General features: G+C 30.7%; 1 protein-coding gene across 9 annotated transcripts in view; it reads left to right on the forward strand.

Annotated features, from left to right (window-relative positions):
* LOC142320913 (serine/threonine-protein phosphatase 6 regulatory ankyrin repeat subunit A-like) overlaps positions 1–16,221 on the forward strand; it is a 180,538-nt gene that overhangs the window by 138,278 nt on the left and 26,039 nt on the right. For 5 of the 9 annotated variants that reach the window (XM_075358899.1, XM_075358915.1, XM_075358922.1 and 2 more), the window contains exons 18-20: positions 2,626–2,855; positions 9,153–9,318; positions 13,605–13,828. In XM_075358899.1, the coding sequence (XP_075215014.1) occupies positions 2,626–2,855; positions 9,153–9,318; positions 13,605–13,828 (620 nt within the window). The remainder of the gene's footprint in view (positions 1–2,625; positions 2,856–9,152; positions 9,319–13,604; positions 13,829–16,221) is intronic. The other 4 variants (XM_075358932.1, XM_075358939.1, XM_075358953.1 and 1 more) reach the window with 1 other exon arrangement.

The raw sequence follows: 16,221 nt of genomic DNA on the forward strand, positions 1-16,221 counted from the left end.
TTCAGGACCACTGAGCATTTACAATGGTAATCATTACAGTTGAATCAGAAGTGATTTGCACATTGAGACTTGAGAAGTCTTTATCCTTTTTGAGAAGTCAAGATCCTTTTCTGTTAGTATAATCATCTTAAAATGCAGATGGTTTTTTAATCCTGACACAATTGCAATTGAGTGCATTAATAACTGTCAGTATCTGAAATCTGTTAGACCGTTCCTCTCCAGCTACTTCCATAGCCTGTAAGTTGGATGGAAATTTGATCCATAAATGTTCTTTCTCCTTTATGCTGTTGACTAAGCTACAAGGGTTATTTTTTTTCAAGGTCCAATCGGTCACAAAATTAAAACCACAGTGAAAATAAAAAATTTTGTATTTGTAATAAGTACTTACATAGTTACGCTATTTCTCTACATAGTCACCACTCCAATTTAGACATTTGTCGTAGTGTGGTACCAACTTTCCAATACCCTCGTCATAGAACGGAGCCACCTATGTTTTCAGCCATGTTTCTACGCTGGTCTGCAGCTCGATGACTGTGCCAAAATATTGTCCTCCTAGCCAGCGTTTCATGTGAGTAAAGAGGTGAAAATCGGATGGAGCCAAGTCTGGGCTGTATGGTGAGTGATCAAACACTTCCCAACGAAAACGGTGCAGGAGCTTCTTTGTTATAGCTACAGTGTGCGGCAGAGCATTGTCGTGGAGAAAGACAATGCCTGATGACAACATTCCTCTCCACTTATTCTGAATTGCCCTTCGTAGACGTTGAAGAGTCACGTAGTATAAGGCTGCAGTGATGGTTGTGCCACGTTCCATGAATTCCACCAAGAGAAAGCCATACACTTTCTTTTGGAGAAGGTTCGCTTGAACTTCTTTGGTTTACTGGGAGAATGAGAATGCATCCACTGTTTGGATTGTTCTTTTGTTTCTTCAGTTTCGAAATGGACCCATGTCTTGTCCCCTGTGACAATTTTGTTCAAAAATCTTCTCCTTCATTGTGGTAGCGCTGGAGAAACGTTAGGGAGGCGTCCATTCTCATTGTTTTGTGGTGGTCAGACAGCATCTTGGGAGACCATCTCGCACATAGTTTGCGGTACTGAAGTCTCTTCACTCACAATGGTGTAGAGGCTGACCTTGAAATTTCAGGAAACGAATCACTCAATACAGAAATTGTGAACCGACGATTTTCTCGAATTGCCTCATCCACTTGCTCAATGAGATCATTGGTTGAACACTCGCTTCCTACCCTGACCGCCTGCATCATGAACATCTGCACATCCTGCTTTAAAGTTCCTGCATCATTGTCGCATTTTGCTGTCACTCATTGAAGTTTAACCGTACACATTACTTATTCGTCGATGAATTTCATCTGCATTACACCCCTCAGCCTGAAGAAATTGAATTACCGCACGCACTTCACACTTGGCGGGAGATGCTATTGTTGTAGACATGTTTACGTGCTAGCTGCATGCTCAGAACTAAACGAAATGATATGGCATGATTGAAGGCCTTACTAGAGACGCTGTGCAACACATATGTGCAAAGGTTCATCCGATTTTTGTGCGGGTCTTTATTTCACGAAAGATCGGACCTTGAAAAAAAATAATCCTTATAATGTATTTTATAGCTTATAATGTATTTATAGTCGTACAGACTGTTGAGTGGTCAACACCAAAAACTTCCGCAACTCCAATTTGAAATCCGTTGTCACTTATGAATTGCAAAAATATTTCCATTTTCTGGTGAGAGTTTTTCTCATTCTCTAGTTTCATCTACTTCTCCCAAAAAAAGTGATATAAAAAGTAACCTATGTTTTCGCTTTCAAAATCTTTGAATAGCTGCGGCTAATATCCTTTCTCTCCAAGTAAGTCTTCTCTTTTCAAAATTTTATAAATTCTGCCATATGTCTCTCATTAAAATTCAATAGTCACCAGTGTTATAATAATCCAAGTATTCTCAGTAGCAACCTTAAAAATAAATAAGTGTTAACTTATTCATTTAAGTCATCTTGTTTTTATTCAACTAAAAATAAGATTTTACTGGAAAACCTTTGAATTAACATCTTATAAGGTAAGTAAACACTGATTAAATTATAAGTTTACTTATTGCTGTAAGAGAACACTTCATTTTTAAGGAATCCTTTTGTTTTATAAATTCGTTTTTAGTAACCACTTAATATGTTATAAGTTAGAAGTTAATACTTGTTTTATTCAATAGACGCATTGTTATTTTTGTATGTATCCTGCCTGAAGGCAGATACTTTTGTCTAGTCTCTTGTTCAGGTAGAGTGAGACATGAGAAAAATAAATAAATGTAGTGTTTGTTTAAAAGGTATATGTATAAATGAAAAAGGTTCTACTTATCTCAGACCTACATTATTAAACATTTTAAAATTTGTTACATACATAAAAACATTTGCATATTAATATAAATGTAACAGTAGAGGTATCTTAGAAGTGGAGTTTAGCTCTTAAATCAACTTTTATGTGGATTTACTCGCATCAGCTTTATGTTTATATTTAGTGACTGTATATGTTATTTTAGAAGTAAGTCTTTAGTACCATGGAATATTCAGATGTGAATGATATTTGTTATTTTTTATAGTTTACAGTTATCCATTTCAATTCTAGGTATCAAGGTACAGAACAGTGTTTAGGACTGTTGTTAAATTACTTTGGTTCACATATTGTGTCACTGAGAGATGAAAGACAACGTACTCCTCTTCATGTAGCTGCCCTTATCAACAGTTTCCATTGTGCTGAATTACTCCTTCGCCATCGCGCATCTCTTGAAGATAGAGATGCAGCTGGTCGAACTCCTCTTATCTGTGCTGCTAGTAAAGGACATCCACTTGTTCTAAGTAAAATATTTCTTTTATACTAACTTATTTGTAATAATTTAATAAACTATAGGAATTTTATACATTAAAAACATATTGAATGCTTTTATACTATATATTTTAAAAACTTAATTTATTGTCAAAGCATACAGTTACTAAACATCTCAATTGATTTAATGGTTAACATATAGAACATCATGAATTGTATTAATATTCAAATTCAACCTAATAATTTTAATTAGATTTGGTCACTTGTGTCACCATGATCAAAGTTGTTCAAGAGAAGATCTCAAGAAAACTTAATGAAGGTTAGAGTTATCAACAGCATTATTAATGCGTATTATATATTTAAGAATTTCCCCAGTTTGAGTTTATGTCGGCCAGTTTCCCTCAGATTAATAGAAATCTGGATTATTAGAATATAATAATGGCATTATTAAGTGTAGTAATAATATGATTATAAATATTCTGCCATTCAGTAAATAACAGATTTCATGCAATAGCATTTCTAATCATCCTTAATTCTTGTACTTGGACCCTCAGAATGTAATTTTCCGTTGCTTATCTGTTATGAAAAATTATAATTTTTTTCAAATTTCATTTCATAGTACCCTTGATGATACTGTATAAAGTGTTTCACCTCTTTTAAAAATTTTATATCAAAGATTCTCATAAGAGGAAATTTCATTTCCATAAATGTTAATCGTACTATATATTCAAAACATACAAATTCTAGAAACAAAAAGAAACTATTGAATAAAGGAAATGATATCCTATATTAAATAAGATGCTAATATTTCGCCTTATTTCAAGAGAAAAAAAAGAATTTGATTTTTTCCATTAATAGGCAGGCAGTATTTTCCATCAGTCAAAGTGTAAATGCACTTTGTAATTAGAATTCTAGGAATTATATGTCTTAAAATTGTAAATATTTATATACCCATAAAGAGCATATACTCTTTATTAAGGAAAAATACAATTTTCTAGATAAAACTGTTTGTTCATATTTTGTAGCTTTTTACAATAATGGTTTAAGTGTTAGACCTTTGCCAAATCAGAAAACAATCAATCTTCATTTTTCACGTTATGTATTATAAGTGCGTTCTCTGATGGCAATTCTGTATACTTCTTCCCTATATAACTACAACTTTGCAGAAAAGATAGTTGACCTAATTATATACAAAGAAACAGGCTACAATACAAGAACAATCAAAGACTTTTACAAGACAAGTGATCAATCTCCTAAAAACATCTGATTGTATCATTGTTTTCCAGATTATGTTTTGCTTTTATCCTCAAAGTGTTTGCTTGCATTGTGTTTTTATACTGTTTGGTTTTATAGTAATTTTAAAGTTTTTAAAATATTACATGCTTTGAGAGTTATGGAAAATGAATGTGATAGTAAACTTTCGTGATAAGTCTATTTCCAGTAAAAACACAAGAAAAGGTAAAATTCATGGTGGCCAAATGTTACTGAAATTTGCCCAAATACATTAGAAAAAAAAACAGCTATGAATTAGGTGAGCCATGCAATTGCCCTAAAAAATGTTTTAATAATGTTGATGATGAAAAAAGAAAAGAAATTATTAATAAATTTAACAAGAACATAGACAGAAAGGAACACAATAGATACTAATTACAGTTAACCTAGTGATTAGAAGAAGGTCGAAAAAAGATATTCATTCTAATCTTCACACAATTTTTGTGTCAAAGGCCAAGTTAAAAATGAAACTGGAAATTATGACGATGCCCTTGTTTGCCATAAAACATTGTTGGGTATTTATGGAATAAAAAGTAGACAAACTGTGGTACTGAAATCACATCTTTCAGAATATGGTGCTGTTATTGATGATCATAGAGGTAAAAGTAAAAATAATCACAACAATTTTCCAGATGAAACCAAAAACAAAATAATAAATCATATTGCATCATTTAAAGGTGAAAAATCACATAGTTTAATAAAAAATTAAAAATTACTTATTTGCTTAACACTCTTTAATATTAGTAAATTGTACAAAATATTTTTGTAAAAACATCCTGATATAAAAACTTCTAAAGAAACATACTGAAAAATGTTTGTAAATCTTCAGTATAAAATTCAAGTGTTCTCATCCTGATACTTGCAGCAGGTGTTATGTATATAAAGTAAAAACGGTTGCTATTACTTAAGATTTAAAAAACAAACTATATTTTGAAAAAATTCTAGAGCTGGAAAAGTCACTACAAGTTTAGAAATTGAAAATAAAGTTCATTTGCTTAGGGTACAGAATTGGTATTATCAGAAGTAAAAAGCAAAGTTTTCAGATAAATAATTAGGTAATATGGCAGCCATAACAATAGATTATTGTAAAAATTTTCTGATGTCAAATGTAACATACAGTGACATTTATTATAAAAGACAACTAACTTTTGTAAGCTTCAATGTAGCAATTTTATCCAATAGTACATCCTACTTCTACAAATAACCTGAAATCATTGCAAAGAAAGCCTCAGATGAAGCTACATCTTTTCTGTAGCATTTAAAGATATTAAAAAATAAAATTTTTTGTGATTCCTGTGCAGAACAACCCAAGAATTTTACTTCATATGATTTTTACATTTCATGGTTCATAAAATAAAAAGGTTCAATGAAATCACAGTCATATTTCCAGAAAGAGAACACAGCTACAGTAAATGTAATAAGAACTTAAGTTTAATTAACCAAGATAAATGGGCAAAGTATCAAGCTATTGATCAGTAGAATTTAGTACCACTGAAATTAATTTTTTTTTCTCCATTTTATTTATTCTTCTTCATATATTATTATAGAAGTTTTTAACAGAAATATGATTTTTGGGTAGGCTCAGTTTCTTTTTAAATATTAAGTTAAAAAGAAAGTTTACTATTTAAACTAAGACTTGTGAAATGTATAGTACACAGTCAATTTGTATTTTTATTTGAAAATCCTTACCTACCCGATTGATGGTTTTTCCATATGTTAGCGGTGATGAGGGAAGCTTAACTCCAGATTTTTAACATCCCCCTCCCATAGATTTTTGAAAAACTCAAAACGTTTTTGAAATGCGTTTTTCTCTGAATCTATGCATTTTAGAGAAAAGTTTTACAAACAAAAAATGTAGAGGACATTCTCCTCTACAATTAATGTTTTTGAAGTTATGCCGTATAATTTGAAATTGAAATACTAGGTGGCGCTGAAGTTGTAAAAAACGTGTTTTTTCTATTTTTTCGCCGGAAAAATTGTTTTTCGTCTGTATTGCATTTGGAAAAATTCTTAATCTCAAAAAAACAGATAACTTTTATTTAAACAATTTTCTTGTACGACGTACCGTTTTGTAGCTGTAGCTTGTGAAAGGGTGAAAATGTTATGAATTGGGCACGTGTTCGAAACCGGTCTAGTCGCTGAACAATGCCGATCTCCCCGGCTACAGTAACAATAGGACCACTGCGTTGCCATTGTATCGCTATAACTCTGGAATGCTAAGTCGTACAAGAATAAAAGTTGTCTGTTTTTTGAGATTAACAACTTTTCCAAATGCAATACAGACGAAAACAATTTTTTCCGGTGAAAAAACCGAAAAAAAAACACTTTACAACTTCAGCGCCACCTAGTATTTCAATTTCAAATTATACGGCATAACTTCAAAAACATTAATTGTAGAGGAGAATGTTCTCTACATTTTTTGTTTGTAAAACTTTTCTCTAAAATGCATAGATTCAGAGAAAAACATATTTCAAAAATCTATGGGAGGGGGATGTTAAAAATCTGGAGTTAAGCTTCCCTCATCGCCCCTAATGCATAGACAAAAGATCAATTGGTAGGTAAGGATTTTCAAGTACAGCCTATTTTGATGACAAATTGCCTGTACTAGTATTCAAAGTTCAACTCCGCATAGAAAATAAATGTGAAAAATATGTACAATAACCTATTTCAAAATTGGATAATTTCCACAAATAAAAATTATGTAACACTTGTTGGTTCTAAAACCTAAAAATATTCATTTAGTGGACTGTAAATCCAAGTGTGATTCATCCGTCGGGTGGATAATAAATAATGTGCGGAATTGCTCAAAAATCTTATTATTATTGTTCATTGAAAACCATAATAGCTTAATGTTAACTTACGCAGAATTGTAATCTTATAATCGTGAATTTTATATGTCAACATGAATTCTCTTGATTTTTATGAAGCATATGATTATAAAGAAGAAAATCAAAACATAATATTTAAAGAATTTTTTATATTACCTTAGATTCACATATTAAAACATAACATAAGATATTAGATTCATGTATTAAAACATAACATAAGCTATTTCAGCATTAATTGAATCATATTAAATTTTTAACAAGCAATTATAGAGAGAGAGTTTACATTTTGTAGTGTCTTATACATTAGATTGAGGTGAACTAATAGAACATGGTTTTAATATGTTAAAAGAAAACAATACAACAATCCAAAAGATGATTTTCTTTTGTTTTAAATTAAAGTTCTTCTTATTACCATAAACACATGAAATGATATAGTTAAATCTTAATAAATAATACAAAACTTATTACATTGCTAATACATAGCTACATATATCCGAACGCCTATCGTTCGAGTAGCGGACTGACGCCAGCACATCCCACAGCAGAGATTAGTACTAACTAACCAACAGGACGCAAACCATATGTTCAGTAGAAACACGCTGAACAACACTATCAGTCTACAAATGATAAACCAAGCAAATTGTTTAGTGAAAACATTCCAATATCAAAAGAGAAGTCTACTGATTTGAAGAAATTTATTTGTAAAAAATCTAAAATATTATGACTCTTATCACATTTGTATGAAGATTTGGCACATAATGAACATTAGTATCATTACCCTGTTTACATTCAAAAAAACATATTATTTTGCCAACTATTTAAGGCCTTTTATAGTATGTACCATTTTTATAGAAAAATAATCTATTTTGTATTATAATATTTGTCATAATCATCATAAGTAAGTATAAATTAATATATTAATACTTTATAATAAAATGATAGAAAACGTACGCTTCATTGACTGTTTAAAAACATCATATTGATATAAAAATAACTGAACCAGAAGTCTTCAAAATTTTAATAGCGTTTCCTGAACATTCTCATGAATAGGAAATTGATTGTTTTTGGGTTGTGTTCATGTTAAATATATTTATATACTCATAAAGAGTATATTTTATATGCTCTTGGATAAAAATATAATTTTCTAGATCAAAATGTTGGTTCATATTTTGTAGCTTTTTATGGATGATTTAAGTGTTAGACTTTTGCCAAAAGGGCCCCAGATTCAGTTGAAATTTATTCCTAATAACCATCACTTGTTTAGCTCATTTTATCCTAAGTAATTAAGGCAAAGGAAAACAGATTATAGATTTATTGTTTGGGAGTTTAATTTTTATTTGGTTAGAAGTGGATGAAATTCAATACATCTGTTTAACATCCTTTAAATTATTTGCATACGTCTTATATGTGTGCTAGTTGTCATAATATATTAGTTGTAAGTACCTGACTGAATCAATCTTAAGATGATACGGCCATTCCCAAAAATAATCTTGTTGGCTTACCAACGAGATTGAGGAACAAATTGGTTTCTTATTGCCTCCTCAACTGAGATGAATTACATTCAGCATGTCAAGCCCACTGAAATGCAGGTGATATCAACCTTCAACCCTACCAGTCTCCCCATAATTCTGTTCATGATAAGACTAACTGCACAATGAAAATCATTTTCAGAGAAAGCAACTGTTTTCTAGTGCTATTTGTGCTTCATTCTCTTTAAATGCATCACATTCATAAGGCCTAAAAGAGATATTGTTGATTAACAAATATACCCTTTTTTGCCAGAAACAAATGAAAAACCAAGACAACAAAAAAAAAAATAAAACTGCATGAACGAATGTATATGCAGCGATGAGCTATTAGAAAATGAAATTATGAATGATGATATTGAAATCATAACAAGAGAAGATAAAGCTGATAAAGAAGAAGAATGTGATGTAGCCAAAGGTGGTATAAAAATACAGCATATGGAAGAAAAAATGGTTTTTGACACGGTTATGCATTTCGTTGAACAACAACCTAATGGCACGCATTACGATGTTCTACGAATGAAAAAATGGAGAGACTACACATCAAAGCAAAGTGTTACATGTTACCAGAAGTCTTCAAAATTTTTTTGTTCTTTTGCTTGTTGTATTGTATGCACTGTTTTCACTCAGTAGGGTAAGTTTGTTTGTTATACCGCTTAGAAAGTAATAAATATTCAAAGCTGATAAAAGTTTTTTTTTGCAGGATCTCTTTTAGAACGAAAAGCTGATGTTCGTGCCTGTGACAGTCAGCTTAATACAGCACTACATCACGCTTGTCGACGAAGACACACTCAGTGTGCTATGCTTCTTCTTAACAGTGCCATCTCTGACCCATCTATAGTTAACATGCTGAACAAGCAGAGGAGAACGTAAGTTGAATAAGCTAATGTACTTGGTTGTTTATGTAAAATTAAGTATTTAGAGAAGAATTTATACCAGCCCCAATTATAAACAATGATGAATAGTAACAGATGTAAAACTGGGCTGTAAAACTAAGTTTTCATGACTTTTTTGATTTTCCAATGTTAAATTGAAACACGTTTGCAAATATATTGCTGATAGTAATACAAAAAAACACACTGTTGAGTTGTCTTTGTAAATTTACTTATTCTTTTCTGCAAACCCACAGTATCTAAACATTTTTTCTATGTTAATTTTTTATGCGTCATAGTTTGATAATAAACAAGTTCTTTATGAATTAAAATATTAAGAATAGTGTAAGTTGATATCGTTCAGAAAAACTCAGAATTTTATCAGTTCAATCACTTCATCATCTGATACAAAGGTTGTTTATAAAGAGGAGCCGCTTTTCAGAGTAGTTTTCTTGATACATACCACACTGACTGCCAAACTTCAGTTGAACTTCAGCCTATTATGAGGCAGCATAATGTATACATAGAAATTATATAGTTGAATTACTTTTAGTGTGGAGTAGGTTGTTTAAAAGCCTTGTAAATTCTGTTTTCATGATTTATTATGAACTGAAAATATTAAATGAAACATCCAATAAATAATTTGAAGTTTTTAAGTTGGAAAACTTTCGTTATACAGTCAGCTCCCCAGTTATTTTGAAGCGATGATCTGCTTTGTGGCTGATCCATAGGGTATTCTTTTTTTAGATTGTTTTGAGTGGTAGATAGAAAAATAAGTGCTGTTTTTATTTATGTTAACCCTTTCCCAGATGGCTGGTTTTTGTATGATAAATTTAGATGACAATAACAAAAAACTGCCATCCTGTATATATCATAAAAATATTAATAATTTACATTACATTTTCAAAGGTGAATTATTGACTCTCTTCACCAAAACGGTTTAAACAAAAATTCAGAACAAGTATTTTTATCAAAAAATATGTTACATTAAGAGTATTGGGACCAGAAAGTATGACAATTGGACCTTCAGACAATGACGTCCATTTTTCAGACATTTAAATTGTCATAATTTACAGGAGGCAAGAGAAAAACATTTTATTACGAATTCTAGTTAGTTACAAACTTTTATCTATCATCTTAATCATTACTCTACATTCTGCTAATAATTGATATTAAAATGAATTCTTTAACATGATATAAGGTCTAAAAGTTTGTATATTGTGAAGTTTAGTATAGCATATGTACAATACATTTAAATTGCTGTTGTGTTATAATAGAGCGTTAAAAAATTATTGCATATAAAAGTAATATGATACTGTTTATCATTTAGTCATTCTCTTAGTTCACTTTTATTTAGTACAGTGCAAACTGGAAACTAAACATTGCATTGCATATATTCAGTTTATGAAAGTGATTATAAACGAAACTTGGAATAAATTCTTTTAAAATGATTTCATTTCACAAATTACTTAAAAAGAATTCAGTAATTTAAAAAAAAAATTAAATCAATAATTTGTTTAAATAGTGTTTTCTTACAAATGCAAATTTAATAAGCATTTGTATCATTTTAAAACCAGGTTTGTAATTATTTGTACTTCTTTAGAGTTACGTATTGTATTGCTATAATATAACACGATCTTTGGTAGATCTCCATTAGTATAACCTTGTCTGTAATTTTCCTGTCACCATGTCTTATTTTATTGTCAAGACAAGGATGTAAAAAGGTTTTCACTTAAAACTCAAAGGTTTTAAGTGAAACTAACTGTAAACATAGTTTTTTTTTTGTGATAAAAGTAAATAATCTCTTAAATTTTAATTTAGATAAATCGGTCGATACAGATAATGTCATTGTCACAAGTGATGTTTAGAAATGACTTCACAATGCGATAATCTCTGAAAATAACATATTTTAAATTAAACTGTTTAACACTGTTTAAAGCAGTGGTTAATTCAGATGAACCATCTATCTGTGTTTTAAAATCTGTAATGGCTTCTTATATTTACAAGCAAGAATGCTATTGTATCATTATATTTTTTTCTTGTAATCTATACAGACAAATTAAAGAACAATTACTACATTTTTTTGCTCTTTCTTTGTCATGGAAGGGCATTTTATCAGAATTTGCTTCTGTATTTACAACCAAATTGCAATATTCATAAAGGTTTTCTGCCACTCTGCAGAAGCAGTAGAATATCTTGCTCTGCTAAGATTCCATGTCTGCTCTCCCAGCTACCTCCAGTATATATAAGATATGTATGATACATTACATATATATATATATATAAGATATCATGTTGTACACAATACACTTTTAGTAGTTGTACTGGCTCAGTATAAACATTGGTTTATGTCAAGATTACAGGCAATAAAAGTCTTAGTAAGGCACATAGGGTGTTTCTAAATTTTTTTTCATGGACTGTATTATTACTTCATAGTGTTAAAGAGTTTGCATATCATAGGGTGGCAGGGTGGCAGATTGAATAGAAAGCCATTGTAGCCAGTAAATCTTGCACATGGTTCGTTAGATGTCATCCAGAGGATCCTGTTGTGAGAAAATAGTTTTGTATAACTCCATGTCAGTCTTTCGAGACTAAGCCATTCCTAAGTGTAAAAATGTTTAAGGGTGGAATGTGGTGTATAAGTGTCCATTATGTAGCAGAAAAGTGAACAATTAATCTCAAATGATTAAATTTTCACTTTATAAAAGGTGTGTTATGTAAACACACTTATTATTTTCCGTAAATGTTAATTTAGAAAATCCTGACCAAATACCATATTTATTTTAGACTTAAATACTATTTTTAATCTATTCTAAAATTTTGCTTTGCCATATTGAAATCAACTTTATTTTTTAAAATGTTACTATGGACATACGGTTTATTATTTACCTTTATCCAATTTCAAGATATTATCTTCTATTAAAATGCAGGAAATTGTGCCAGTGATTAGAAACATTACAACTGATCACTGTAAAAAATTCCTGCAAGGTGAAACAATTTTCCAGCAGGATGGTACACCACCCCATTTCAATAGAGAGATAAGAGAATTCTTAAGTGTTCTTCAGACTTTATGCCAGTGGACTTTTTTTGTAGGCCCATTTTAAAGTCTACTGTTTTTCAGGTGCCCATCTAACAAATATTGTAAAATTAAAGAACAGGATAACTGATGGATATCAATTCCTTATCTTGATATGCTTGAATAGAAGAGCATTTCAAAATAGAATATATACTACTGCTCAATGATTGGAGGATTCCATTTAGAACACTGTGCCTCCTTATAATATTGACAATAATAATAATAATAATTAAAACTGACAATTTTTATTTTAACCTGACTTTTTATTCTCAAAATTTAGGCATTTAATATTTTTAATAAGCTCCCTCAGTTTGTAGGCTTTTTAATGGCCAATTTCTTGAAAAGAGATAGAGATATCAATGCACAGTTTTCTTCATCGATTTTTTTTATTAGATTTTACATAGAAATTATGTGTCACTTGATGATCATAGTGCCATTTAAAAAAATTAAATTGATAATGTAGGAGAAACAATATGGCCAAAATTTTTAAATACATTAAAAAATAGTATTTATGTTTGAAACAATATGGCATTGGTCAGGATTCTGTAAATTAGCAACTGCATAAAAATATAGGGAGTAATTTCTTTTTATACAGCGTGTGTTGATTTTTTATAATTTTGTAATACAATTTAATATTTTTAATTTAAGTCAAATTTTTTTATATGTAATCTGTATAATCATAATATGTATTTACACATTTGTGTAAAATACACATCTAATGTGTATTTTACACAAAATACAAATACCTCTATACAGTCTAACAATTTTTTGTTTTTTTTAAAGTTTTAATTAGTTTAATCATTTTGCTTGTGACTAGTCATAAGTTTTAAATTTAGCTATAAACCCTTTCACAGTCTATCATTTACATTTTTAATGTTTCAGTTAGTCCACTTTTCTGTTTCCTTTTGCATTTGTTACATTATTAAAGTTTGTCTTTGTTGTTTTTTTTTTAAATTAAATTATGTTGCTAATGAGCATCTGACATTTTGTCTATGTATGTTCAGACAGCAGTAACTAAGATTGGGTTTTCTTCTGGAAAGTAATGTTTTGTAGGTTTGAAAGTCAAAGTTATCATTACCATGATAAAATCTATAAAAAGTATGAGGAAATGTTACTCTGTATTTTGGAAAAAGAGAAAATTTTTATGTTATATTTTCCTGAGATGCATTATTAAAATGTATTTAATTTTTTTCTTTTTAATTTTCAGGCCACTCCATTTGTCTGCACGTAATGGACTTGTGTCAGTGACAAAGCTGTTGTTGGAAAGGGGAGCTTTAAGTCATATTCCAGATTGTGATGGCTTAACCCCAGCATTGGCATGCGCCCCCAATCCAGCTGTAGCCCAGTGCCTTGCTCTTATCCTCACTAGTTCCAGCATGAATACTGCTCAACATACCCAGGCCCCTCACACTCCATTTTACCTGCTCAATAGTTAGTAAATTTCATACTGTTATGTACCTTAGATAATATTACATACAAGGGTTATTCAAATATAGACCGGAACTTTGCCGCGCATACTGAAAAAGAGCAGTAAATGCAGTGGGGTGCTGTGGGCAGTTAGTTGGATGTGTGTGGAGGAGAGAAGCCAGCCAGCCATTCCATAGGTCACATTCCCACATCTAGAAGTATGTCTTGAGCAGGAAGTACCATTGTCCACTGTCCAATAAATTATAATCCTATTTCTCGTAAACAAAGGTGTCAAATCCTCTAAAATGTTGACTCAACACCAGGCACAGTTTGGAGATGCTGTCCTATTGAAAATTCAGGTGTTTTATTGAACCAAAAATTTTTGAAGTGGTTATGATGCAGTGGAGAACCAAAGTCACAGTCATTCACGGACCAGCATCAATGATGACAGCATACAGGCTATTCATGATCTTTTGAAAGGTGACTGCTGCATAATCATCACTGAAATTGCATCTGAGGTGGGCACAAGCATTGGGAGTGTGTGTACAATGTTGTCTTGGATGCAGTAAAGTGTTGCTGAGATCCACGTCTTCTCTCTGAAGCACAGAGAAATGTCCAGAAAGATATCTGTTAGCGGCTTCTGAATTGCTTTGAGGAAGGAGAGGCATTTTTGGACTGTATAAGTGACCTACAACAAAACATTGGTCCACCACTACACCCCAGAAAGCAAGAGAACAAGTATGAAGTTGTGGAAAAGTGGGAAGGGGATACCAATCAAGGTCAAGAAACACTTGTCAACTGGAAAACTTCTGGCAACTGTTTTGGAGCAGCCATCTTGTTTTTTTTTTATGAGGGGATCAGAAAGTTACCTCTCTGTTACAGAAAATGTATTTCTGTTGAAGGAAACTATGTAGTAAGATAAGGTAAATTATTTGTAATTTTATCTAAACAAATTAGTAAAGTTATTAAACAAATTCCAGTGTTTATTTGAATGATCCTTGTAAAATAAAAAAATGAAATTATCATTACATAATTCAGTTGACAGATTTTTATTCAAAATTGTTATAATGTTCTTTTCAATAAAATTTGTACTTACAGCCGAAAACAATTAAATAGAAACAAAAGAAATCGGGATGAACAATGGAGAAAAATAAACATTTTTAACAGCTGATATTTAGAAACAACGTTAGTAAAATATTCTGGAACTTTACAGAGCAGTCTGTCAATCCATAACAATTTTATGGGACAAATGTGTTTATGAATTTTTTTCCTAATTGAATATGAATTTTTTTTGCTTTTTGCTAACCTGTACCTATTAAAAATTTTCATCTTTTGTGATTTAAAAGTATTATTATGAAATTATTGTTTTAATTTGTACATATGCCCTTTTAATATTTAAATTTAAAAATTCTCAAGTGGATGTATGGTTAATTTGTTTCAATACAATGAACTTTAATTTTTTGGTAAATGCTTATGTTTTAATAATATGAGAAATCTGTGTAAAAAATTAATCAAGCTCTCAGAAAAATCTGTCTTGAAAGGGTTTTTGTATTATTCTGATTTGCTTTTACTTACTAAGAATCTCTTAAATTTATTATTTTCACAACAATCCATAATTGAGTGCAGTGAACAAACCTCCACTGGAGGTCCACTGCAAAAACCAAGATAGCAATTCTCCTATTTAAATAAAAGATCCTTGGCTAGATTTTCATGACCTTTATGGAATAGTAAAGAGAAAAATGCTTTATCTCATTCTGCTTTTTATGCATTTCATATTTATGAAATGTAACCATGTGTCTAATGCATGTTTTCTCATTACATTGATATTTATTTTCCTTTTTTTAAGTTACTGATTCATTGTTAAAATAATAATGTACATGTTTAGTTTTTAATTGAAATAAATTATTTATTTCTTAGATTCAGTAAAGTAAAATTTAAATTAAATTTCTCATGAGATCAAACAATGGACAGAAGATATTTTTTATTTGAGAACAAGAACTGCAGTTCAGAAGGAAAGTTTAAAGTGGTCATGCATTTCCAAACTTCATAGTTGTTCTCGTACAAGATCTATAAATAAAGTAATGAGACTGGTTCAGAAAAACTTATTTTTAATCCAATTATACATGGACTTATCACCTTCGAAATAGTTCCCTTGAGAAGCCACGCAATGCTTCAAACAGTCTTCCCACTCTTCACAGCCGTGTTGGAACTCAGAAACCGGAATATCCTTCAGATGGTTGGTTACATTTTTTTTTAATGTTTTCTACTGTTCCAAATTGGTGTCCTTTGAGGTGTTTTTTTAAAGTTGAGAACATGAAGAAGTCGCAGGGACTCAAGTCAGATGAATAAGGTGGTTGAGGAACAACAGGAATGTTTTTCTTTGCCAAAAAATCATTAATTGAGATTGCAGTTTGATA

This window comes from Lycorma delicatula, chromosome 1 (assembly GCF_047948215.1).
Source record: "Lycorma delicatula isolate Av1 chromosome 1, ASM4794821v1, whole genome shotgun sequence".
In the NCBI taxonomy this organism is placed as follows: Eukaryota; Metazoa; Arthropoda; class Insecta; order Hemiptera; family Fulgoridae; genus Lycorma; species Lycorma delicatula.